The 25,855-nt window shown below is 27.4% G+C and overlaps 1 protein-coding gene across 3 annotated transcripts; it reads left to right on the top strand.

The window, feature by feature from the left end:
* The first annotated feature begins 2,289 nt into the window (after positions 1–2,289).
* On the top strand, positions 2,290–23,466 carry LOC136087397 (uncharacterized). Of its 3 annotated transcripts, XM_065810068.1 has the most exons (8): positions 6,448–7,290; positions 7,485–7,769; positions 11,846–11,901; positions 11,986–12,104; positions 16,883–16,949; positions 17,034–17,083; positions 18,446–18,560; positions 23,040–23,466. In XM_065810068.1, exons 2-8 carry the CDS (start codon positions 7,764–7,766, stop codon positions 23,344–23,346), a joined length of 720 nt encoding a protein of 239 aa, XP_065666140.1. In that variant the 5' UTR covers positions 6,448–7,290; positions 7,485–7,763; the 3' UTR covers positions 23,347–23,466. The 3 variants fall into 3 exon arrangements, with proteins under 3 accessions (XP_065666139.1, XP_065666138.1, XP_065666140.1); XM_065810067.1 differs by lacking the exons at positions 6,448–7,290; positions 7,485–7,769 and adding an exon at positions 2,290–2,738; XM_065810066.1 differs by lacking the exons at positions 11,846–11,901; positions 11,986–12,104; positions 16,883–16,949; ... (1 more) ...; positions 18,446–18,560; positions 23,040–23,466 and adding an exon at positions 7,879–10,188 and having other exon boundaries at positions 6,367–7,290.
* Positions 23,467–25,855: the final 2,389 nt, after the last annotated feature.

Here is a 25,855-nt window from a genome sequence, read left to right on the forward strand (position 1 = left end):
GATCTATGCATAGAATTTTAGTCATATTTTAACAAAACGATTTTGTGATTTGTGCATTTAATGTTCGAACGTTGCGGAATAAATGGTTCACTGTATCTTTATGAAGCTAACAGTTTTGTTTAACTAAGAAGACAAGAAAAATAAAAGTAAGCACAACTAAAAAAGTATTAATGAATTTATATTTCATTAGAGAAAACAAATAAAAGTTAAATTATTAATAATTTATTTACGAAAAACCCGTATTACGGGTTGCCTACTGCTAGTATTTCATAATTTCTTTAAATTATTTTTGGAGGATGTTTAATTTTGGTATTTTACAAAATTTTAAGTTTAAAAAATTATTTTACATATAGATTTTTAGTTTTTTAATAATTAATTTTTATTCAGAAGTACAATTATAATTGTAGTGTCCAATTTTTGTAATATTTTCTGCAAATATCAATTTGATATTATGTTATCAATCTGAATGTATAATCTCAAGACATAGTTAAAAGAATGGTAGGATGAGGTACATAAACATACGCTTTGTTTTCTTATAAATAAAATTCAAGTTTAGCGCAAAATGTCTGTACCGATAGAAACTACTCGCAAAAACTTTTGATATTGATTGGTCTATTAAAATTTAACTGTTATTTTCACATCATTTCCACTTACAATGACTGTAAGTGCGAAAACACGCGCAAACTGGCAATCGGGAAATTTTTGAACAAAAATTAACGCCGTGTAAAGTTAAGCAATTTACTCAGTAATTGTTCAGCTTTACGTGAATAAAAAGTTAATTAAAATTGTTAAAGTTTTTATTCACGTAAAGCTGACCAATTTCTGAGTAAAAGCAATTGCTCATTTTTATTCACCCGGCCTATGGTATTACTATGTTAGTTAAGAAGTAAAATATTCTCTCTGTCAAAAATTAAAATATTTTGATTTTATTACTAGTTTTTAGAACAATATGTTGTTAGCTACAAATTGTAGCTTTGTAACTCGCTAAAACATTACTATAAATCTATACATCTGTAGGCGACATCGCTAGCTAAAAAGTTGTGGTGCGTATACACACTACAGCTATTATGATTATTATTATATTATTGTAGATAACTATAACATAACGGCTAATCAATATTTGTTCGATAACTACATATCATAGCTTTGTAGCTATCAATATGGTTATTTTAGATAAAACTATTAAAACAATAAAAATTAAAAAAAGAATCACAAGCAAACGCTAATTCTAGCCAAATCACTGTCTTTATTGTTACGCGAAATCGCTAGGAATATTGCTTGCCGATTTTCCACCAGATATACTAGTTTTTTGTTACTAAAATATATTTTAAAGTTATATAATTTATATAACTTTAAAAAAAAAATGCGTTTTCTGGAGAGTTTATTGCCAAAAATAAAGCGTAAATATATTTTAAATCGAGACTCCTTTAAAGGTTTGGTTTTGCAAAAAACAATCTTGAAATGATAAAGAAAACGGGAGCTGATAGGCAAAGAATACCAGATGGGATATCTTTGTAAAGCCCATACGAATCAGAGAGAGGACCCCTTTTGATTCCACTGGCAGATTCACAATTGTACTCATGACGGGAACCCAAATGGGTCTCAGTATTTTCCCTTGTTCCAGTTGGCACCCAGTTATACTGGTTAGCTGGGATTATCTCACTACGAGGCCAGGATGATCCAAAGATAGGCTTGGGGGTACTAGATGTGGTGTTTTTTGTGGAGTAAGATTTAATTCCGACGTTTCGGTCATTCAAAATTCTTATTTTGGCGTTTGGTTTTATGTTTTTTCGAAGCAGTCTCGGTTTTTTTTTAATCAAAACTATAACAAAGAATCAAAGTAATTTTTGTTTTTTTATTCAAACTATTTTTATTTCATACTCGGGAAAAAATATAAATAATCTGATTATTTCAAAAAAAAAACTTTATACGACTGCAGGGGGTTTATATAAATTATAAAAATTTAATTTAGCAAAAAATACTATAATTTTACTACATAATAACTATATTTCTAAGAAGTTTTATTTATTTATTTTTTGCGTAGTTTTAGGTGATTTCAAGGTTTCTAGTTTACTTGATGAAGAGCGATTAATAATTTTATTTTCTTGATAATCTTTTTTTAAAAATAAATAATCCTTAAATCAAACTCTTTTAAAATCAATTTTTAATTTTTTATTTGCTACGGTTTAAAGCAAAAGCTTTAATACCTAACTAAGTTAATAATTTATTTGAGTCTAATAATTTTATTGAGTTAATGTAAAACTTCAAGAATAGCGTTTCAAATGTTAAACTTCATACATGAATGCAGTTAACTTATTTTTGAAATTCTTTTGTTGCAAAAGTTCGATATGAGTTCTAACTTTCAATTTTATATACTGAATTATTATATAATAACTTTTATCACAATTATTATAATGACATTGATTTTTCCTGTAACTATTGGAGAAACGATAATTTCTAGTCAAGAATGGACATCAACACCATCTCTAAATGTAACATTAGAAACATCTACTGCTTTAAAGCAATCATCGTATGTAGACATTTTACAAATTTTTAGCTCAACAGTTAAACAAACTTCTTTTGTAACATCGTCCACTAGAACAGAAACGCCTAATTTATTACTAAAATGGCTTCTCAAATTTGACTTATCAGCTAAAATAGAAAAACCTTTCAATGAAAACCTTAAAGACTCAAAATCGAATGAGTTTTTTAATTTATCTACTCAAATAATTAATGAAGTAAGTTATTAGTTTTTATATTTTAATGTTTTTCTGTGTTCTTTACCATTTTCAATATCAATATTACGTTTTTCTAAAATAAGCAATAATTGTTAATATTGGTAACTAACAACCTTTTCATTTAATACAAGCTTTTTTAACTTTTATTATAAATGGGTACATTTATAACCCTTTTTATTGTTCAGGTTAATTTTTAGCAATAAGCAAACTACTTATTTGCGCATTTTTTCCCCTGATGTTAAATGAGGAGAAACATACATATTGACAAAAAGACACTGTGATTGGAGCCTTAGAGCCTCATTTGATCTTAGAGCTTCGATTTGATCTTAGAGCCTCGCAGTGGTTGGAGCCTCATAGGCTGCTAAGCTTTTAATTAAAAAAAAATCAAAATGTTCTCTTAATAAACTTTTTGTTGTTGTGGTTTTTATTTTTGTAACCATAAATAAAGTCTCTAAATTCATTTTAATTTCATTTTAAAAAAAAGTCAATTTTAAGTTTCACAATCCTATTTTCTGTTAGTCATTAAAAAGATTTTCCGAGTGATAATGCTGATAATTAAATGTCATTTTGAAAGTTATAAAATTACCCTGGCCAAAAATATCTGCGTCCAGAAATCTTTGACGCGAATCTGTATTCTTCAACGTCAAACAATGGATTCACTGGTTTTTAACCAATAGTAATAGTAATATATTTAAATAAGTCCTCTTAGATAACATGACAAATAATTAAAAAACAAACAAACAAAACCAACAAATTAAACAAAGGTTTATGGTTTGTGAAATATAAACTTTAAGTAAAAAAAAAGCATTTGTTATTGATTTTGACAATGAATTGGTTGTTGTTTTTTTTCAAGTTTTTTTTTTTAGCTTGTTTGTTTGTTTTGTCGTTTAATAACTTTTACAATTTAAAAGTTTATAAATAAAAACACTGGCGGGGAACTTTGCTTTAAATTGCTATCAGCATCTTTATTTCAATATTATATTAATATTTGTGCATGAAACACAAATATTAATATAATATTGAAATAAAGGTGTTGATATTAGATTTCTTTGGGTGGGTAGGGGAGGTCATTAAATGTTGACGTAATTTTTTAGGGGGTCTCTGAAAGTTTGACGAATTCTTGACAAGGGTGAGGGGAGGTAAAAATTGTCAGAAAATTATTGACGTAATTAATGGACAGCCCTTTTAGGGACAATGTAGGTATTATCTGAAAATTTTGCCGGGTATTTATGCACTACTTTTTCAAAGTAGGAATGAAATATTTTAGGAGATATCCGATCTTTATTTTATACATGAACATTAAAACTTGGTGTAGTTTGATTTTATAAACGTTTAATGCGCCAAGTATACGCAGAAGAGGCTCGCGTATACTTGGCGCATTAAGCTTACCAGCTTAAAATAATATTCTGCACGCATGTTTTTGTTTACTGTACAATTTTTTAACTTTGTTTGATTTGTACTCGCCCGTGTAATATTACAATAAATCAAATAACAATGAATGAAAGAAAAATGAATACTTTTAAAAAATCTATTATTTAGAAATGGTTCAACCCTATATATCATGGCAATATTTTTTGATATTTTTTTCTCAATGCTTTTTATATAATCACTCCCACGTAAATGTTCATCTAATATTACGCTCAAAAAGTTTACTGAAGTGTCTCTTTTAATGCTAGCGTTATTGATTTGGCAGTTTAATGTGAATATTTTCTAATTCATTTACTTTATGGAACAAAATGAATTTGGTTTTATCCACATTTAGAGACAGTTTATTACTTATAAATCACGTCTTACACAAGTTGTAAACGTCGTTGTACGTTAAATTGAAAAAGTGCAGCCGTGGTGCAGTAATTAGAATTCTGGTTTCCAAGAGTTCTGTGGTTACATTGGTAAGGAAGGAGGTACATTGGTAAAGAAGGAAGCATGAAGTTAGTTAAATGGTTTTCTGCGGTGCTATGTGATAAGACCGTAAAGGACTCCTGGGAGCACCTTAACTCTCAAAACAATTTTTTTTAGAACCTACATTTGAAAAAAATCTAAAAATATTAATAAAATTTTTATTACTAACTGTTTATGGACACATTCAATTCGCTAACTTTTAAAAATGCGATCAAAGTCATTGTGCGTTAAATTGAAAAATTATTTTTTTGTCAAGAAGGTAATGTTCTTCTTTTGGAGGAATAATAGCTTCTTTGTTTGTTAATAGTCGAAGAAATTGAAAAGATCACCTGCAAAATTATTCGTAAATACTTTTAAAGATAGTCATCCAATTGTAACTAAAATTTTGAAGATTCAACGACTTTGATGAATTGTTCATCCAATCCGAAATTAAGGAACTGTTAAATGTCAAAGTTGAATTTGAGTTGACTTAAAGTCAACTAAAGTCAAAATTCGGGAAATTCTCGAATTTTGATTGACCTCGTCGATTATTAAGCAGGTTGCCGAAAACAGTTTTGTGTAAATTTTCATAAAACAATACGTGTTTTAATACGTGTTTTAGACGTCTTAAACACGTGCGTTTCAAACTTTATAAAAATTACAGCAAGTTGTCTAACAAGAAGCAACGAAATTGTGTTTATTTAATGGGCAAGGGGTCGTGCATCTAATACGTAACATAAGTTTTGACAGTTTTTACCAAAAGAAATTTAAAGTTTAGAAATTAAATGCTCCTCTTAAACACGCTGATTGCTTACATTTTTTAAATACTCGCAATCAATACTAAATAAATATAATGTAGATTAAAAGTAGATCAAAGAAATGACTTTCCTTAAAGGCTTCAGTAAAGCCTTATTGTTAAACTGTGTTGTTAAACTGTATTGTTAAACTTTACCTTTACAATATAATTTTATCTTATAAAATCATCTTAGCATCACAACAATTAAACTGCCCTTCGAGTACAAAAATAAATCATTCTTTTCAATGAGGACTATTTCTTGATTTAATTAAAGTTGCTGAAGTTGTACTTATATTTTAAATATAGGTACAATATTAGAACATTTTTAATATCTCTTACATTACTAATTTCACGTCTATAGGAATTTCTCAGGGTTCAACTCTCGGTCCCCTTCTTTTCATTATCTATCCATCCAGTTGGCATGACGTCACTCCGTATTAAAAGTATTGTTTTCAAGTTAACCATCTTGAATTAGGGGAAAACAAACTAAAAAGTCAGTTGCGGTTTGTTAGTTATTTTTTTTTATAAATACTTAAAAGTTGTTGTGCAGTAGGTTGCATTAAAAAAATAAAATAAAAAAATCAAAACTTAAATCTTCGTAAAGATGAAGTACTTAAAATAATTGGTTGAGTACGTTAAATCGTACTGTAGTACGATTTTACGTACTCAACCAATTATTTTAAGTACTTCATCTTTACGAAGATTACGATTTTAGGGTGTCCCAAAAACACACTTTTTTTAAAATTTCAATGTGCTCTCAACTGATCCCCATTCTATAGGTCCTAAATAGCTACCAAAATCTTTTTTTTAATTTTTTAATGACTAGAAGTGATAGATGTAAATTCTGAGTTTTACGGTTTTGTACACTTATGTGTATTTACTAAAAAACAGCGCTATCTAGTATTTCAATATGTTTTAATACGATGTAATAATTAGTACACAAATAATTCCCATAGGATGTTATTAAAGAATAGGATCATTCCCTATGAACATTGTTAGAGATTGATATTTTTCCCTCAAGACAATATTATTAGTTCGTATAATTCCCCATGGATTGGTTCACAAATAACTCCATTTAGAAATTTTTTTTGAAGGAAAAAATTTCTAAATGGAATTATTTGTGCACGAAGGAATTCTAATTTGTGCACGAAGAAGTTCTCGTGTAAACGGTTATAAAAGCCGTAACGGTAAACTTAGATAAAATATTATACGAGAGGGAATAACGACTTCATAGATTTTTGATGCAAGTGTAACATTTAGTATAAATTTAGTTAAAAAACTGATTATTTCGAAATTCATATAAAAATGGGTAGAACAGCTAAAAAAAAAGAAGATGATAGGACAGAATAAGATAAAACGGAAAAATACAGAAAGGTTGAGGTATATTTACCTATTGAAGTACCCACTGAGGGAGTTACCTCAGAGACAGCTTCCATCTAATGGTGATATTCTTAGATACTATCAATTTATCGTTCGCGAGTCACAAGTTAAATACAAACCCACTTCTACTAATGTTGGTTGCAAATTGAAATCGAAATCCAAGAATCTTGTTTGTGAAAATGGTGTTTGTACAGATCCTGATAGTTCTTGCTTGGTATCTAGGATTAAAAAAGTTTGGGATAATGCTGGGTTTGGCAAGAAATTTGTGATTTGTGGGTACAATATAAAGACTAAAATCATTAAACTTAATTTAAAATACAAGAAATTGATTAAATTGTCTTCTCTAAACTGGAACAGCAGTCTTGATAAGCAATCAAAGTTAGAGAAAGATTTTCTCACAGAATCCTATCAGCTTTTTGACATCTCGACTAAGAATTTTAAAAAAGATATTCTTGCTGATAGATTGAGAACAGATGATGCCAAGCTGGAAGATATAAAGTAAGTTCATTAAATAACACTTTTTTTTAGTAGTGAGATTTTTTTTCCAATTAAAAGTAACTTAAGTAATAGCATATTATTTCCTTTAAATTATTTACGTTTAACTCTTTACATGGTTTGGTCATCTTCCAAGAAAAACTAGAACAATTATTAATTTATTTATAAATGGCTTGATAGATTTAAATATTTCTTAGTTTTTATGAAGACCAGAAGTTACATAGGAAAGGATATATGGAAACAAAAGTCAATGAAGACTACAGTAGAAGAGTACTGGATGCAAACAGGAGAAAGAACAAGCTAGATAAGTTGAGAGAGAAAGAATTAGAGAGACAGAAAAACTTAAAAGATATCAATGATGTTTTGTTGTCACATGACTCCATGACAGAAGAGATTCAATTCAGCAGTGAGGAAGAAAAGTCAAACGAGGACTGTGAAATCAGCGAGGAAGATGATTTCCTGGGTAACGGTCGGAAATGCAGGTATAGTATTATTTTAATAACATAGTTGTAATTTTCACAAGCTAAAGCTGTTTTATTGAAAAGTATATAATTATAAATAGGTAGAAAAATATTATAAAATGATACCTAGGTACAATTCTGGAGATACGATAAATCTAGCAGTGAATGTTGAAAAGCTCATTGAATGTACTGCTGTTCCAGCAACAAGGTTCAATGTTGGTGTACAACGTCATCTGGCAATTTTAAGTGAAGTATTTAAAGCTGGAGGTATAGAAATTAATGATATACCGCTTTCAAGAAGCACACTTCATAGAAAAAAGTTCAAATATGTAGAACTTGAAGGAGACTCGGAGTGGATTTCAATATCTAATCATCTTAAAGGCCGACGGCTTATTTTTCATTTTGATACCAAACTGTTGGAACAAATTACCACTGGGCTTAACATTATCCGAAAAATTGAGCGACTTGCAGTCTCAGTGAGTTCCCCGGATGACGATACCATGGGAGACCATCTTTTAGGTGTTGTTCAATGTCCCTCTTCAAAGGGAGTTGACCAAGCAGAACAAGTGCACAATCTTTTAGAATATTACGGATGTACAGAGCAGATCATTGGTATATGTTGTGATACAACTGCAAGCAATACAGGCGGAGTAAATGGAGCATTTCAAATTCTTACAGATATTTTGAAATTACCAATTTTGTGGATAATGTGTAGGAACAAATATATGAAGTACATGTATCTCACCATATGGCTGCCCTTACTGGTGAGAAAACTAAAGGTCCAAGAAGAGCTCTTTATGTCAAGCTAAAGAACAAGTGGCCTGAAATCTGTGAGAAAGTGAATGAAGTGAAAGATTTATGTAAATTGGACTGGCAAAGAGATGATCTGAAGATTGGCTCTGTTCTTCGCACTGTTGCAGAGGAAGCTAAGAATATTTTTTACTAATGCAACTACCGATATAGTGTTTTCAAGGAATGATTATGGTATAGTTTGTAAGCTTGCCTCCTTCCTTGGAGTGGAAGTACAAGGTTTTAAGTTCCATCAACCTGGCGCCTGCCATGAGACAAGGTTTTTAGCAGATGCGATCTACATCCTGACTCTTTATATGACTAAAGATATCAGTAATATCTTGACAGAAAAAGAAGTGCTGCAGTTGAAGGATGCAAGTTTGTTCATTGCAATTTGCTATGTTCCATGGTTTTTAAAAAGTTTTTAAGGATTTCTGGCTCCCTACAATGATTTGAAAGCTATCCAGACAGCCTATGCATTGAGAAAAGTTAGTAAGAATATTGGAAATGCTTTGCTTCTCAGCATGGGACGCCATACGTGGTACTTAACTCTGCAACTCTGTGTTTTGTCCTTTGGGGATAAAGAAGTTCCTTCTGAAACAAAGCTAAGAATGCTGTTAGCTCTGATTGAGTTTGAAGAGCCAAATGAATTTCAGCGTTGTAAACCATCAAATGTACAAATTGGAGAGACCACAGAGCTACCTGAGTTGATTTCCGAGCAAAGCTACCTTCTCTTCAAACATTTTAAAATATCAAGAGCAAGTATAAAAGAATGGCTTAATAATAGTCTTAATACTATAGATGTTTTTAACCATCCTCAGTTGCTAGATTTTATTGCATGGATCAAAAACATATCTGTTGTAAATGATGGTGAAGAAAGAAACATTAAGCTCATTAAAGATTTTCTTTCAGCTACTAGAGATGAAGATCACCTTCAAAATGTACTTTTTGTAGTTAAAAAGTCTAGAAAAAACTTGACTAAGACTATGACTAAAAAGGAGCTTGGGAACTGTTCAAAATGTTGTATTTTTTGAGAAATGTTTCACCGCAATAAAATCTTAAATTTGCTAATAAATATTAGTTTTCATGTATTTTTTTTTGTATTTTCATATTTATAAATATAATCTATCAAGTTAAATAGTAGAAAACAATTGGAAATGATTTATACGCATCTAATTGTTTTGTTTTAATTTTCTAAAATGTGTTTTCTATTAATGTTAAGCTAGCTTAACATTAAAACAGTAAAACTCAGATTTTACATCTAGCACTTCCTGTCAAAATAAAACCGTCAAATTTTTTTTAGTACTTATTTAGGTCACATAGAATGGGAATCAGTAGAGAGCTTTTTTTTTTTTTTTTGGGACACCCTAATGGATATAAATAATTTAGACATGAGTGTTAAGTACACGAAAATATATCGTTTTGCTCATGACATCAACCTACTGATAGTAGATAAATCTTTTAAAAAGCAAAATAATTACGTAAATCATGACCTGAAATCTTTGGTCCAGCATTTATCAACCAAATAAAATATCTATAAATGACACAAAAACTGAACCTAAAAAAAATTATTTAAAAGCTTGAATTAGTGGTCAAAACTAAATTTTGTTAATAAAATAAAGTATGGAGACAAAGATCATCAATTCATAAAAAAAGCGTTATAAATCTTCAAAGTAATTCAATTAGGTTGAAAATTAATAATATTTCATTTTTAAGCTAACAGTTTTAATTCTTATGTATTTTTAAAATTTTAAGGCTTGATAAACTTATCTACTTGTCAAATCGTGTGTTGAACATTTTCCACAATAACATGCCAAGCTGCTTCAATGGCTTCTTTAATTTCACAAATGATACTCATAGCCATAATTGTAGATCTGTATCTTGTTAATACTGTTATTATTGCAATGATTATTACTGTATTATTATTATTAATTTTATTATTATTAGTTTGCTATTTAGTTTATGTACTTTTTTAAATTTATGGAAATATTTGTAGGTCGTCATGTTTTTGTCAGTTACAAAACTGTTTGTGACTGATCCTAACTTTTTATTAATTTCATTTTATAAAGTGAAATAAACGATTGATTGATTGTAGATTTTCTTTACATTTAAAACAAACGCACAAGTATGGTATTAAGTCAATCAAATATCAGTCAATTCACTCCCAGAACTCTATTTTAAAACTTGCAAATATACTCCATAATGACAAATAAAAATGCCTTCATAGTCAATGTAAAAAAGCCGATGTAATCAATTAACTATTTACAATTCAATGTTTTCTTTAGTTATTCTCTAAATTCTTAAAGTTTATATATATATATATCAAGTTCTCTATTTTTTCTTGAATATTTATTGTAGATAAAAAGATTTATGACTTCCTTAATTTTAATGCTGCTACTCTTCTGAACTCTTCTCTTTCAAGTTATGTTCATCTGTCCCTTGAATCTCATTTTTCTCCTTATTTTATTTTTGCTATTTTTGTTATTAGTCATTATCATTATTATTGATGTTATTGTTGTTGCTGCTATTATTATTTTATAAAATAACTTTCTAAAATAATTTCTTAATAAAAGTTAGAACTCTATTAAACCTAAAGGTTTATGATAAAGTTAAAAGCTACTTTGATTGGATATTCAGTGATTAAGGAATGGTTATAAAATCTATTATTATCAGTATTAATGAATTCTGCATGTAAAGATTTGCGTCAGGAAAACATGAGTTGAATTGTAGAATAAAGTGGGATTGTAGTTGATTTGTATGCATCTTTTGGAATATAAATCTTTTATGCTGATTTTAATGCTCTCTATGCAAATACAAAGAAGAAGGCTGAAATTGAAGAACTTAAAAATAATAATTAGATGAGAAAAGCTGAAGTTAAGGTATAATAGGTTGGAAATATTAAGTGACATTATGAGAAACTGTTCAACCACACAAAGTGGGATAGTAAATCAATGATAATAATAATGTATATCAGTGAATTTTAAGCTGTCTCTATTTTTATTAGTCTAAATTATGCCAAACTAAGTTTCAGAAATAAAACTCTGAGTGTAAATTCCTAGATTTTTACAATAATAAAAGGTGTAACTTAGTGACTTTTCTGTATTGTTTAAAATAAAAATTTGCAATAAAGAGTATGATGCTAATGTTTAATTAAAATTTGCAATAAAGAGTGTGATGCTAATGTTTAATATTAATGTATAATATAAAAAAGTACAAATAATATAAATTAGAAAAATAAAGTTTTTGAATTTATTTTATATTGATTTTATATTTTGATTTAAATGATCATTTTGCTTTTTTTTTTTTAGTTTTATGATAATCTTTATCCAAATACACCAGTCGAGACTATAATTCATAGTTTCAGGTCAGTATTTTTTAATTTCTCAAATTTGTATTTGTATTTTTCATTTTTATACAACTATTTGAAATTAACTATTTTTTTAATTAGTAATGGAAGTATCTTGTTTAATGCAACTTTGTATTTCAATTTTTCAAATATAAGTGCAACGAGCTTAAAAGAAAGTTTGAATAATGGAGATCTAAGTGTAAAAATACTTTATCTCCAAGGTAATATGTGTTTATTATTTTAAAAAATAATTTTTTTTTTTTTTATTATTTTATAAAACATATAAAATAAAACAGTAGGAGACGAAATGAAACATAGTCAGTAATTGACAATCATGTCAATACAAAATGTTTTCAAATTTTCTTTCCATATTAAATGTTACAACACTTTCTGTCCAAAGTAAACACTAAATGATTAATGTATTGTAATAGTTGTTGGTCTATCAATAGCGTACAGTTCAATTTTTTTTAGTCTTTTTATATGTGATTAGATATATTTTACCTTGAAACATGTTTTTCTATTAAGAAACTTGTTTATAAGAAACTAGCATTAGAAGCCAAAATCTTATAAAAATTTTTAGTATAAAGTTACTTTTCGATTAGAAACTATTTTAATAAGAGTTTAAGGAACATTTCCTAATTTCTCACGAACGTATAATATCAACAAAACAAAAAATTGAAACAAAGCATTACAAACAAGAATGACAGTTTAAATAATTCATTTAATTTACATTTTCAAATGTTGAAATAAAGAAAAAGATCTAGAATGTAGCAGAATTAAATAGCCTTGATAAATTATTAAACAATTTTTTTAAACAAGGCGAAAGTTTTAAGCACAACTTTAGTTGAAATATGTAGTTTAAATAATATATCTCAACTTGAAAACAATAGTGTTGAAGAAAATATGAATGAGTCACAACTTTAAATCATTGATAACCAGAAGGAGAGTTTAGATGATGTATTAGGATCCAAAAGTGTATATATTGAGGATCAATATCTGACAATTTTTCAGAAATATACAAAGTAAGAAAATATAAGAAATGTACAAATAGAGAATAGTACATTATCAAAATTAAATTATGATATATTAGCAACTTGGTCTGTTGATATTGACAACGAACAACAAAAGAGTAACAAAAAGTACAACATCAAAGCAGTCATCATAAAGTATTAAAGACAGAGCCATACTTTTGCAAGCGCAACTACACTGGAACCCTGATATTTAAGGGGCCCCTATTATTAACAACATGTTTTTAATATGAAACTTATAAGAAACTAGCACTAGAAGCAAATTCTTAAGAATCTATTAGTACTAAATTACTTTTTGATTAGAAATTTATTTTATTAAAAGTTCGAGGAATATTTTCTAATTTTTCATCAATATATAACAACAACAAAACACAAAATTAAAACAAAACATTACCTACAATCGAGAACAACAATTTAAATAAGTATTTAATTTGCACACACAATTAAATGAAATACATATATTTGTACATGGAATAGAACAGAAGTTTTTAAAAATGATTGCACTGAGCTGCGAACACTTGAGTCACTAAGATTAAGCAGTAAGTTGTATAAATCGAGCGGATCAAAGAAAATTAGAGCAAAAGAATATTTTAACTGTATTTATGAAGTTCTTTTAATTGGAGATGATAATGACCTTGTTGTTAATCATCTTTCTCCTCCAGAACTTCATTTGATGGAAGGGGCAACAAACCACATCTTAAAACGATAAACAAATTAACTGATCCAGTACTATTAAAAAAGATCAAAAATGATTTAAATATTTTAAAATCAATAAGAAATAGGTCATATAATGGAAATGGTTGCCAAAAAATATTAAAAAATGGGTTGAAGTACTATAACTTGTTAAAATGGGTTGAAGTACTATAACTTGTATTAAAACCATTGGCTGAGACATTCAGGCTTCTGGATAACCTTCTTCACTCTTGTTTTGATGTAAATCTAAGGGCAACATTTGAAAAAGACATCATGTTATTTAAGAATCATTATTCAACCTTAGTGGAAGATTACAAAATAACAGTTACTAAGAAGTTACACATTATATTTCAACATGTAGGTCCTTTTTGTAAAAATAAGGACATTGGATTGGGTTTCTTTAGTGAACAAGCAGGGGAATCTGTTCACTACCTGATAACCATCAAAAGCATGCAAAGTATTTGCTTGGCACTGGCGCCCCTCAGACTGTTTTTAAGACCCATATGAGGAGGGGGTATAATATCTAGTCATATTTTTTGACAAAATGTACAGCAGTTGCTTGTACCCCTGGGTGGGTCCTGAGATCGGTCAGAGTGGCACCAAGGTCTGGGATCTATTTAGCCCCCGTATAAACCCAAATATATTTTGAATGTTATAGTTCTAACAATTCTAAGATGGTATGACACAACCCTATGCCATTTCATTAAACTAAAATCTGGTTCAGCATGGCTGAATTATTGAATAATTTTAAAGTTAAAAAAATGATAAAATTCGGTTAAATTAAATTTGCTTACACTAGAATTAGAAATAAATGTTATAGTACAGTTCACTGATCGGTCTTCTTGTAATACTCAAATATCAATAAGTAGAAACAGTGTCATGATAAATCACTAGGACCTAGTTTACCCTTACCAGTACATAATCTCAAGAGATTACGTACTCTACGCTTTGGGAGGCCATTTATATTATACAGACCATAAAAATAAAGTAAATAAGAAATATGACAATATTGATACACCAAATGAAAAAATTAAACCAACAGACAAAGAAACTCAACCAATTGAATGCTGTGAAGATATATGTGAGCTCATTTTTGAAATTGATGATGATTATAACCATCTAACTCAAACAGGTGAAAATAAATTTAAACAATCTTATTTTAATAAACTAATCATTATAGTAAAAGATTCATTACAAGAACGATTTGAACCGTATAATGCTTTGAATCAAATTTTCGGTTTGGTTTTCTATAATAAAAAAGCTAAAAACTATGAATAAAATACATGAATTCAATACTAATTGTACAAATTGGTCAAATACTTAGATGATGTTGAAAAAGTGGGGAGCTTAAAAATTCACTTTCTATTTTAGAAAATGATTATACTATTATAGAGAAGTTAGGGTTTGTTTTAGAAATTTGAAAAAATCCAAATGTTTGTAACTTTTAACAATATCTGTTTCTGTTGTTTATTGTGAGCCATTATTTTCAAAACTAAATTTAATTGAAAACTATCTACGGTCTACAATATCACAGGAAAAACTTTTAGTATTACTAATACTGCTGATAGGAAATATGACCGCGAGGACAATAGATTACTATGATATAATTGATAAATTTGCAAGTAAAAGGGCTAGGAAAGTTGATTTATAATATCTTTGTATAATTTAAAAATAATTTTTTTAAAATGAGTCCCAAAAAGTTACAGCATAGGGGCCCAAATAGTGACAGCGCGGCTCTGTAACTTATTATGTTGTGCATCATCTATTGCAACATCATGTATAGATCATTTGTAGTAAATTTTAATAAACTTTTTTATGTATCATTTAATTTTATTAATACATAAAAAAGTTTATTAAAATTTGTTTACATTTTAAAGTAGAGGTTAAAACTAATTTTTTATAAATGTTAACATAAAAAAACTAATTTGCTAATAAATAACTTTTTTGTATAAGTTAAAAATCCCCCAAGAACTATTCTGTTTGGTATTTTAAAATTATACAAAAACTTTGATAAACTTAGTTTTACAATTTTTATTTGGAGCAGTATAGGTGCCCAAATAATATTTATTTTTTGTTATTTTTTTATTAAAAGTAGGAAAAAAAGTTTCGGTTTCAAATGCAGTTGTAAATAACTAATTCTCTGTTTATTTTAGCGAGTTCATTTTTTTCAGGACAATGAAATAGATTAAAAAGGTTTGAGAAGGTTAATTGAAATTAAAAAAAAAAGTATTTATCCTACTGCCCATGTACTTTAAATCTAAATCAGATTTGATGTACATGAATTGGTTTTGTTGTGGGTAAAGAAATTAGGCATGTTATTTTGGAATTAAAATAAAAAAAAATTGGACACAGCACTCATCATCTCTCATTTTCCAAAAGAAATTTTTAACTGGTCTATGGAGGTGCATGAATCTGACTTTAATATCAAGTTTACCTACATTACCATTAATTATCATTCGCCATTTAAATTATAGTATTTACTGTGATGGTAAAGATTGATAAAGTTTTTATTGTGCCTTACAGCCATCAGAAAAATACATACACAATGCATCATGTAGATTTTCTTCTAGTTGCATCTTCTTGGATTTTGTAAACAAACCATGTATTTTAATTAACATCTTCTGAAAGATAATGAAGATTTTGTTTCATTAATGTTTTCTTTATAAAATAAATTACAATGTATAATGGAAACATTAACTCCAGTGATAAATTTGAACTTGATCCTTGACAGCATATTAATAATTTTCAGCAAAATCTCTCTAAATAAAGCATTTGTTTTGGTTGAGATTTTTTTAATAGTTTTTCAATTATCTACTTTGTGTTTTTACAATATACGTGTGCATATATACTATATATCTAAATATCTGATATGTATATATACCTATGGATATATCATTGACTGATGTAGACATAGTCACAGCATTAATCATCTGACTTAAATTGGAATAGCCGTAGTGGAGTGTAGATACATCAAATAGAATTGGTTGAAAACTATCTTTTGATTAAAAAAACTCTTTTAATCAAAAGAAAAAACTAAAATAAAACTAAAAAAAAATCTGCTGCGCCACAGAATTGGGTGTTCCTCATTCCCTCCAACAAAAATTCACAAAATCACTAACCTTTACTCTTTCTCTCTCTTCCCCTCCCCCTCTGCCTCCATTCCATGATGTAATTTTTGGACAACCCCCTATACAGTGTTTTTATCCGAAATAAGTTTTATTTGAATTGAAGTTAATCAAATTTTTCAGAATAATTTTAAGAAAAATATATTATTATAGAAAGGTGCAGTTTACTTTCATGCAGTGGCAACGGTCAGTGTGAAGAAAGCAAAACGCAAATCTGTTTGTAAGTTTTTAGTTTTTTTAAGTTTTTGTCATACCTGCTAGTAAATTTCTGTTGTCAAATTTTAGTTTATTTATGTATTTATAGGTGTGATCTAGGTTATCACGGAGAAAGGTGTAATGAGCTGTATGCAGTTAGTAAGTTACAATTTAATGTCTCGTTCACTTGATTTACTAAAACTAAAAAAAAAATCTAAAATTTAACTACAAATTATAAAAAAATTTGTGAAGTTTGTGAATTGTTAACTGTGCGCTGGATAGCAGTTGTTCTTTACTACTTACCAGTTCTCAAATTGTTGGTTTAAAATAGTTGGATGAACCATATATTTATTTTGGAATATCTTGTTTATCCAAAGTCAAGCCTTTCAACTTGAAAAGAAAAAATTCTTTTAAAATTAATATTTGCAGTTGCAAAAAAATTCCTTGTTTAAAAAAAATATTCTATTGAACGGAAGAAAGTGTCAAAGAAAGCTATAAAAATTGTTGTCTTACATAAGCAAAGATGACCATAAAGATAAGCTTCCTGTCAACATCTTTGATCATTTAACATTCAAGAAATTTATAGTTTAAACTGATATGATTTTGATTATTAGCTTTAAAAAGTAATTATATTAAGTAACTATATTAAATTATAAAAAAAAAAACAGTTCCATAAATTTCAATAAGGAAAATTTAAAATAAAGTAAAAGATCAAGTTTTTTTCTACTGATATTTTGGCAAAAAAAAAAATTTTTTATAAGTGAATGATGTTTACTATGTATTGTCAAAAATTTTTATTTAAATTTTTTTATATATTTGTGATTTTTATATATAAATTCCTTATTTTTTTCAAATATTAAAGACAAATTGGACTTCATGCACAAAACCTTGTTCAAATGGTACCCAAACAAGAACTGGGGTTTGCCACCCAAAACCTTTAAATGGTGGTGTTTGTACCCTGGGTAATAATACTGTTATTGAAACTAGCATTTGCAATACTAACCGTTGTCCAACAAAATACACAAGTGGGTTATGTTAAAAGTTGTTGCTTTAAATGTTTTTTATTTTTATTATCACTTTGATAAATATTTATACTTACTATTATTTTTAAGCTAATATTTATATTCATATTTACTATTATTTTTAACTTAAAACTATTAAAGTTATCAAAAAACTAAAATATCATTAACGTAATAAAAAGTAATTTTTTTTTCAATTTTAAAACCAACTTTAAAATCAAAAAAACTGACTGTTAAATATCTCCATTATCTTTTGATCCTTTTGAGATTTAATTTTGATTTTTTTTTCCTGATTATGATTATCTTTTTAACATTGTAAGAATAGTTATGTATTATGTTTTGTAAATATTCCTATTCTGCCTTTTCCTATCAAAATCCACAGTTTGTTAATATCTGTTTTAATGACCTTTTTAATTAATTCTCAATTAACTTAATTCATTGTTTTAACAATTCTTTGTTATAGCTGTTTAGCTTGAAGGGAGTAGAACATTTATTTTTATAGATGAAGATTATATTTTGGTGGCAATCATCTGTGGTTCCATCTTGATTTTGATAGTGGTTCTATTGTTTTTTTTGTGTTGTTCAAGTTCTTACTCTATACCAATAAAAAGTCAGAGGTAATTATTTTGCATTAATTTATTGCTTAACAATCAATTTCTGTAAAGTGATACTAATTTTTTTGAAACATATTTTATTAAAAAGTTTTGGATGTTGTTTTTGTTTTTATGTTTTGCTTTTACTTGTTAAAATTAAGAAAACTTTTCTTTATTTAACTGTTGTTATAAATTAATTTTTGAATTAAAAACAACTTGTATTTTTATGTATCAACTTGAATTCATGTTTACTTTTTTTACTTTTTTTTTTCTCTCTTTTTTTCCAAATTTAAACTATAGGCTTAAATTTGTAAAAAAACGAACTTGTATTATTTAATGCTTAAGAGTTTTGAATGTGGGGGAACAGGTATGTGGAGGTATCATCAAGTTTTATTGCCCCAAATAGTGACACTATTTTAGAAAGTGAAATGTGAAAAGGTTGCGTTCCTTTTTTTATTATTTGCCATAAATAAGTTGATATAATTTTTTTTGTGATTTTCAGTAATGCAAAAAACATATTTTTTTAATTATTTTTTTAAAATTCAACAATCAAGCGAATTGTTTGAGCTGAGGTGCCAGGGCCAACGACATGAGTTTCAAAGTGGAAGGGCACAATCAGTAATCTCTAAAAAAAAATCCTCTATAGGGATCGTCCATAAATGTAATTTATGGACATAAATGTAAATTATGCAAACTTTCACAATAAACAAAACAAAAAAGATCAAAGTTTTTCATTGCAGAGTCTTAATTTAAATAAAAAATCAAAATAGGACATTAAGTTTAATTAAAATCGCTGAGTAAAAAAGCTTAATATCTCCTACTTCTGTTTTTTTAAATATATTTTGCGTTGCATAGTTTATGGGCAATCCCATATCTAAAAATTTCTTTAAAAAAAAAAAAATCCTTCAGATAAAAAGTGTTGTGGGAGGGGGGAGGGCAGTGTTACCTAGCCACTCTCAGTGTCTTTGGCCCTAGATTCTTCTATCAAAAGTCTAACAAAAAATTTTTTTAAAAATAATAAAATACTTTTTGTTGTTCATCATTTAAGAAAAATTGTGAAAAATTCAAAATAACATTATTCGAGATAGCACTTAATGAAATTCAATTTTGAAATTACAAAATATATCACAGCAAAAAAATTTTTTTTGCTGTGATATATTTTATAATTTTTTTTTGCTGTGATTTATTTTGTAATTTTAATTACTTTGATTTTTTACTGTGATTATTTTACTATGAATATTATTATAATTAATATTGTGATTATTTTTGTGATTTTTTACGTCCATTGTTGCACTGTTAATAATATTGTGAATATTTAAAATGTTATTTTACTCATACATTACATTTTTTATACCAACTTTAAGCTACTATTACAGTATTCTACAACTTTTTGCAACAATTGTAGTTATTGTTATTTTTTTACTATTGTGAATTTTAACTGTGATTATTTTACTAATAATTTCTGTGTGTCTATATGTGTGTGTGTGTGTGTGTATATATATATATATATATATATATATATATATATATATATATATATATATATATATATTAGGAGCTATTCTAGGAAAAAAATTTGAGCAAAAGTACACCCTTACCCTCCCTTACCCACCCCCGTCGGCGTTTAGCTGAAATATTGCCAAATATTTGCCCTAAAAATTGTTAAAAAAAAAAGGTCTTCAATTTTTAATTTGGGCAGCACCCAAATACTGTAGAAAATGGTCTAGAATAGCTCGTGTATATATATATATAATATATATATATATAATATATATATATATATATATAAATATATATATATATATATATATATAAATATATATATATAATATATATATATATATTATATATATATAGTATATATATTATATATATATAATATATATATTATATATATATATTATATATATATAATATATATATATATATAGAGAGAGAGAGAGAGAGAGAGTAAAAGAGACATTCCTCGTCTGAATTATTTAAGGATAGTTGTAATGAGTGTACACATATCTATGTGTATATATACATTCTTTCTTTTGCCTTTTTTTTTTTGTTTTGTTTAAATTGCTTGGATTAAAGTTGGCATTTTTAACGCTACGGATTTTTTTTACAATATCTATTGATTTCTTTGTGGTCCTTGATCCTCAAGGTTAGTAACATGAGATGCAAAGTCTCATCAAAATCAATAAGAGGCCATGTTTCAACAGTCAATTCCTTAACTTCTATGGTTTTAGTTTGCTTGTTTGATATTTACTGTTTAGGTTCAAAGTCAATTAAAACCTTAAATTAACTTGGCTTTAAGAAATTTGTTTATTGCAAAAACCTAAAAATAAGCTGGTACACAGAATCTAGTTTTTGTTATAAGTCTACATTTATTTCTTCATAACTACATTGTTAGGTTTCTTTAAATTTCAAGTTTTTTTTAATCCTTCACGACTTGCAGAAGGTACTGCTTTTGTGTTTCATCAGTAGTAATTGAATTGAAATTTTGGATTTATGACATGCTCTTCAATATTGTTGACACATGCTAAATGTGGTTTTTCCACCACTGCCTGTACATCTACTGAAGCATTACCTATCCTAGATCGATTCCAAGAACACTTTTGTAGCAATATGGAACTCTCTGTCTTCATTATTTTCATAACTCTTTCAGTAATATATTAGTAAATATTTTCTTCTTCGGATCTATAAATGTAAACAGCAAAATTATAAGGTCATAATTTGCACTTGTTTCTATATTTAAGTTTAGAAATAAATTGTCTTCGTAGAATTATAGGAATGTATTTTGTACAATTTATATGGCAAGTGATGTTGAAATATGCTTATTCATATTTCAATATCATTCATCCTATTCACTGTTTTTATTAAGGGTTTCATCAACTTTTCAAGTCTTAGAATTTAAATCTTCAAATCAACTCAGATTAAAAAATATTTTTGCATATATTTATAACTTATTCTAAGGAAGCTTTTTGATGGTGAAATGGTAAATTTAAAAAGATTTTTAATTTTATTTTACATATGAATACCAATAGATAAGTACATAACTGTGTGTGAAATGTCAGCTATGACGGTGTACTGAAATAGTTTGAAGCTGAAAATTTTAAAACTAGAGTGTTAGCTAATGTTTCTTATTACACTTTGATTAATCTATAAACCAAATGTCTCAGAAGGGTTTAACCAAATCGAAGATGACTCCTCAAATTTGAGATGATAAAATTAGTATGGTTAAAACTTGTTAAATCTTAAATCAGAGTTTGTATGCCATTCAATTGTACCTGATTCAAACATCAAGTGCAGTCGAAACAATATTTCTAATATAGATAAATCAAAGATTTTACAGATGTCATCGTCAGGTTTGCTCTTTTTCTTTATTTCTTAAGGGAATATTGGATTTGCTAAAAAAAGTTGTTAAAAAGACTCGATCTCTTTATTGGTTTTTGTTGGTGAGAATAATCTCTTAAATTTGTGACCAATTTATATTGGTCTCTTAATAGACGAGCTACCTATTGCATATTTGCAAACAATGAAGGCATGGCTGAGACACATAATTATTTCAGTTTTATTGACAAAGATGATGTCATAAATGATGATGTGAAAAATATGTGCTAAATAAGCTCAATCAAGATTAATCCTCGAGAAAATACTTAATGAATACAAATATAATGATACTTGATGGATACAGAAAGTTTTTATTTCATTAGTCTCAGAAGAAGAAAACAATCTATTTCAAAAAACAAAAGCTGACAGACTAAAAACCACGGTTCATAAATCTGTTTTGCACCTAAAGTTGAAATTATTTGATATGTTTTCTGAAATTTTGATACAAAGCTGTTGATATAAGTAGTATATTGTTTTATTTATGGACTGTTATTAAAAAAATAGAGTCCTAGAAACATCCTCAAACTAATGAAGTAAAGGTCTTGGAAATATCCTTAAACTAATGAAGCAACAGTCTTCAAAATATATAAAAAAAGTTCTAGTTTTCAATTTTAGTTGTGAGAATTTGCCTCAATAGATACTGATTGTCTCGTTAGATATTGATTGTCTAAACTCAAACCCTCAGTTGATGTATCTATTGCTATTTTAGTATGATGTCATCGTTTATGTGTATCTAAGTAGCTTATTGACATGGGCTTAAGTATATATCTGAGATTATTGACAAATCCGTAATTTCCTTGAGTGGGTGGGTATTTTATGTATGTTTGTACGTGCGTGCATATGTGTATATATGAATGTATAAATAAATGTATGATTATGTATAATACAGCTAGTTACATACCATAGGCGTTTACTATTTAAAAAATACCCTGAGCTTGTTATAAAATACATATTATTGATGTATTCTTATCACTAAAATTTTTATATAAGTTGTACAATTTTAATATGTATATATTAATATATATTAAAAATATTTTAATATGTATAATAATAAGTTATAAAATTTTTATATTTTATAATTTTTAAATATCTTTAAATTTTTTTATATAAGTTTATTAATTTTAGGTCAAATGAAAAAATTGATTTATCGAAAGGAAAGGATGTAACTGATTCGATCCGTCTTCAATCATCTTTTAGAAAGCAATTAGGCACATCTCTTTTTTCTGCGAATTCTAATATAAAAATAGGTGAGAAGAAATTGTGCAATTTTGGCAATGAAATAGACGAAGGTCTCGATAATCCTATTTATTATGATGAACTTGAAGCTAGCGAGGAAATATATAAAAAGCAGTTGAAAAGGTTTTTGAAAGAAGTTTCCAACATAAGTAAAGATGTTTCACTTGGCAATAAATCACCTGGGCAACAGCATTAGTTTAGTAGTAATTTCATTGACTCCATATCTTTCCATACATATTGCTTTGATTTCAGCAAGTAATGAATTTGTGAAATTACTTTGAAGCTTTATTAAAAAGAAAGAAGTGATAATAATAGACGCTTTGTTTTATTATTAATTATCTCCGCTTTTGCTAAATTTAATATGTTTTATTGCTTACGTGACTAATCACGCGCGAAGTAAGTACAGCATTAAATGGTTTTTTAATCTTATTTTTTTGCTTTTTACACAATATTAGGTTTGAATTTAGAATACGATTTTATTTTTAAATACTTTTAGAAGACTGGAAAAGAATCCAGAAACTTGAGATTGTTTTGATTTTTGACTGGTTTATCTTTTGTTTGTATATTGAGTTTTCGCCAATGTTTGAGGTTATACTTTTAACTTTTGAAAGTTCGATAAAATGCTTGATAAATTTAAATAATTATCGTTTAATTCAATTATTGCAAAAAAAATTAAAGAGCACAAGTGCTTAAATCGGGACGGTGCATTTTAAATGCACTCTGCACTCGCTTTAAAAAAACATTAATAACCCTAGCATGAATAAAAAAAATAATTTATAAAATTTTCATATATATATTTTATCATATTTCTTATTTAGAAATAGTAAAAGAAGTTCCTTTAGCGTTAAGAAATTTTTATTTGAAATGAAAAATAGAGCAAAGTGGGGCAGAATAGCTTTAAAAATTGGACAAAAGTATTTTTTTTTAGTTTTGGATTTTCAAGTTAAATAATTATTTTAAGGGTTCTTGTTGTTAGACTTAAGTTATTACTTAGATTTTTAATCTAAAAGATCTTCATTATTGTTAGACACGGGACAACTATTTTTGAGTAATTTCGAGTAAGATTTTTTTAAAAACCGGAAAGCAAAAATAAGATATTTCATTGGCATAAATGCAATTTTTATTTTTTCTAATGACTAAACCAGTGGTCGAAAAAAAGAATTGGATGCGGCTCGCGAGTCTCAGTCAGTTTATTTTTTCCGGCTAACGCACAGTGGGCCAGAATTTTTTTCGTGGCTAAAAGTCCCAAAAAAGTCAAATCTTCTAAACTTTTTTTTAATTTTATTATTGAAACAGGTGCTTTACTCTACTCAAAAATGTATCCGTTTAATTACTAGAGATGAAGGCAAGCTTGCTAGAACCATTCATAATGGCTTTGAAATTGTCAAGTTTTCGCAAATTTTTTCTCAAAAATACTTATCCTCAAAATCTACATAACTTTTTTCAATTAAAAAAGCTTCGGACTATTTTTATTTTAAATAAACATATTAACTTAGTGCTTATAAAAAGTATATGTTTTAGTTATATATTTGTATTTAATTTTAATTAATAAAAGAAAATCATTTCACTATAAATACATAAAAATCAAATATATAAGTATTCGATTCCAACCAAATGCCGCTCTCTTGAAATCGGAATTAATGATATTTAGGAAGTATAAAGGTTGCTTAATACTATTAAATAAAATCAGCTGCGACCAGCTATAATTTAAACTTAAAATCGATTTTGAAAATTCAAGATTTTAGACTAATTTAATTCTTAAATTACAATGCATTGTGACGTAAAAAAATTTATTTGTCTGGAAATTTGAAGTTTATATGATAATATATAATTATATGATATTAGTTGATAATTGCAGCGATTTGATTGCAATTATGTTCTGAAAGTAATACAATTATTTGTACAAATTTACACTAAATTATAGATATTTAAATTTTCTCTTGAAGTAGTATTATTAAAACTCTTATCTTATAAATAATCAAGTTATCTTATAAAAATGTTTAATAACATAACTCGACTTGAAGTATTTGAAAAACACTATTTTCATCACAACCTACGTCAAGACAAATCGTAGATCAGTATAATAGTATGCTCAAAAACGAATTAAACGTATCCATTCATTTAAATTATGAATTTACTCATTTTGAAAAAGCTCTTCTCGAATTTGTATGCAAATGCCGATCAAAAACAATTAATTCGAACCTCCTAAGGACCAAAGAAAATTGTTCCTTTTAACGAATGTTCGGCAAAAGCGAATTCCCGTTAGGTAAAACTTTGGCCGATATAAGATTTTCGTTCGAGTAAATTAACTGTATTATTTTTAAATGAACGAGCAAAGAGTAGCACCAGCTCCTTCTACTGACACAGCACCAGCTGCTTCCGTTTAATTAGCAGCAGCTACTTCCATTGAAACAGAAGATTGTTTCTAATTGAAATAAGATTACATTAGGGTGCATCGAAAAATAAAATTTGGATTCTTTAAATGTAGAATAATGCATTATAGTAAACTAAAATGTTGAAAATGTATAGTAGCAGTAAAAAGTTGCATGTTGCTTTATAATTATAAAATTCCAAAAAAACAAGAAATTTTTTTATCCAAGTCTTCAGACACCCCGAGAGAATTTTTGCAATGCTTATTGTAAAAAAAAAAAAAAAGAAAAAAAAAAATTAAAATGAGTTCTTGGTCGCCTTTTTAACGCTTTTTG

The sequence above is a fragment of the Hydra vulgaris genome, chromosome 11, assembly GCF_038396675.1.
Source record: "Hydra vulgaris chromosome 11, alternate assembly HydraT2T_AEP".
In the NCBI taxonomy this organism is placed as follows: domain Eukaryota; kingdom Metazoa; phylum Cnidaria; class Hydrozoa; order Anthoathecata; family Hydridae; genus Hydra; species Hydra vulgaris.

Coding starts and splice junctions, on each gene's coding strand:
- LOC136087397 (XM_065810066.1), top strand. CDS start 6,746: ATGATAGGACAGAATAAGATAAAACGGAAAAATACAGAAAGGTTGAGG. Junction 7,291..7,484: donor GCCAAGCTGGAAGATATAAA/GTAAGTTCATTA, acceptor AATATTTCTTAG/TTTTTATGAAGACCAGAAGT. Junction 7,770..7,878: donor GGTAACGGTCGGAAATGCAG/GTATAGTATTAT, acceptor AATGATACCTAG/GTACAATTCTGGAGATACGA.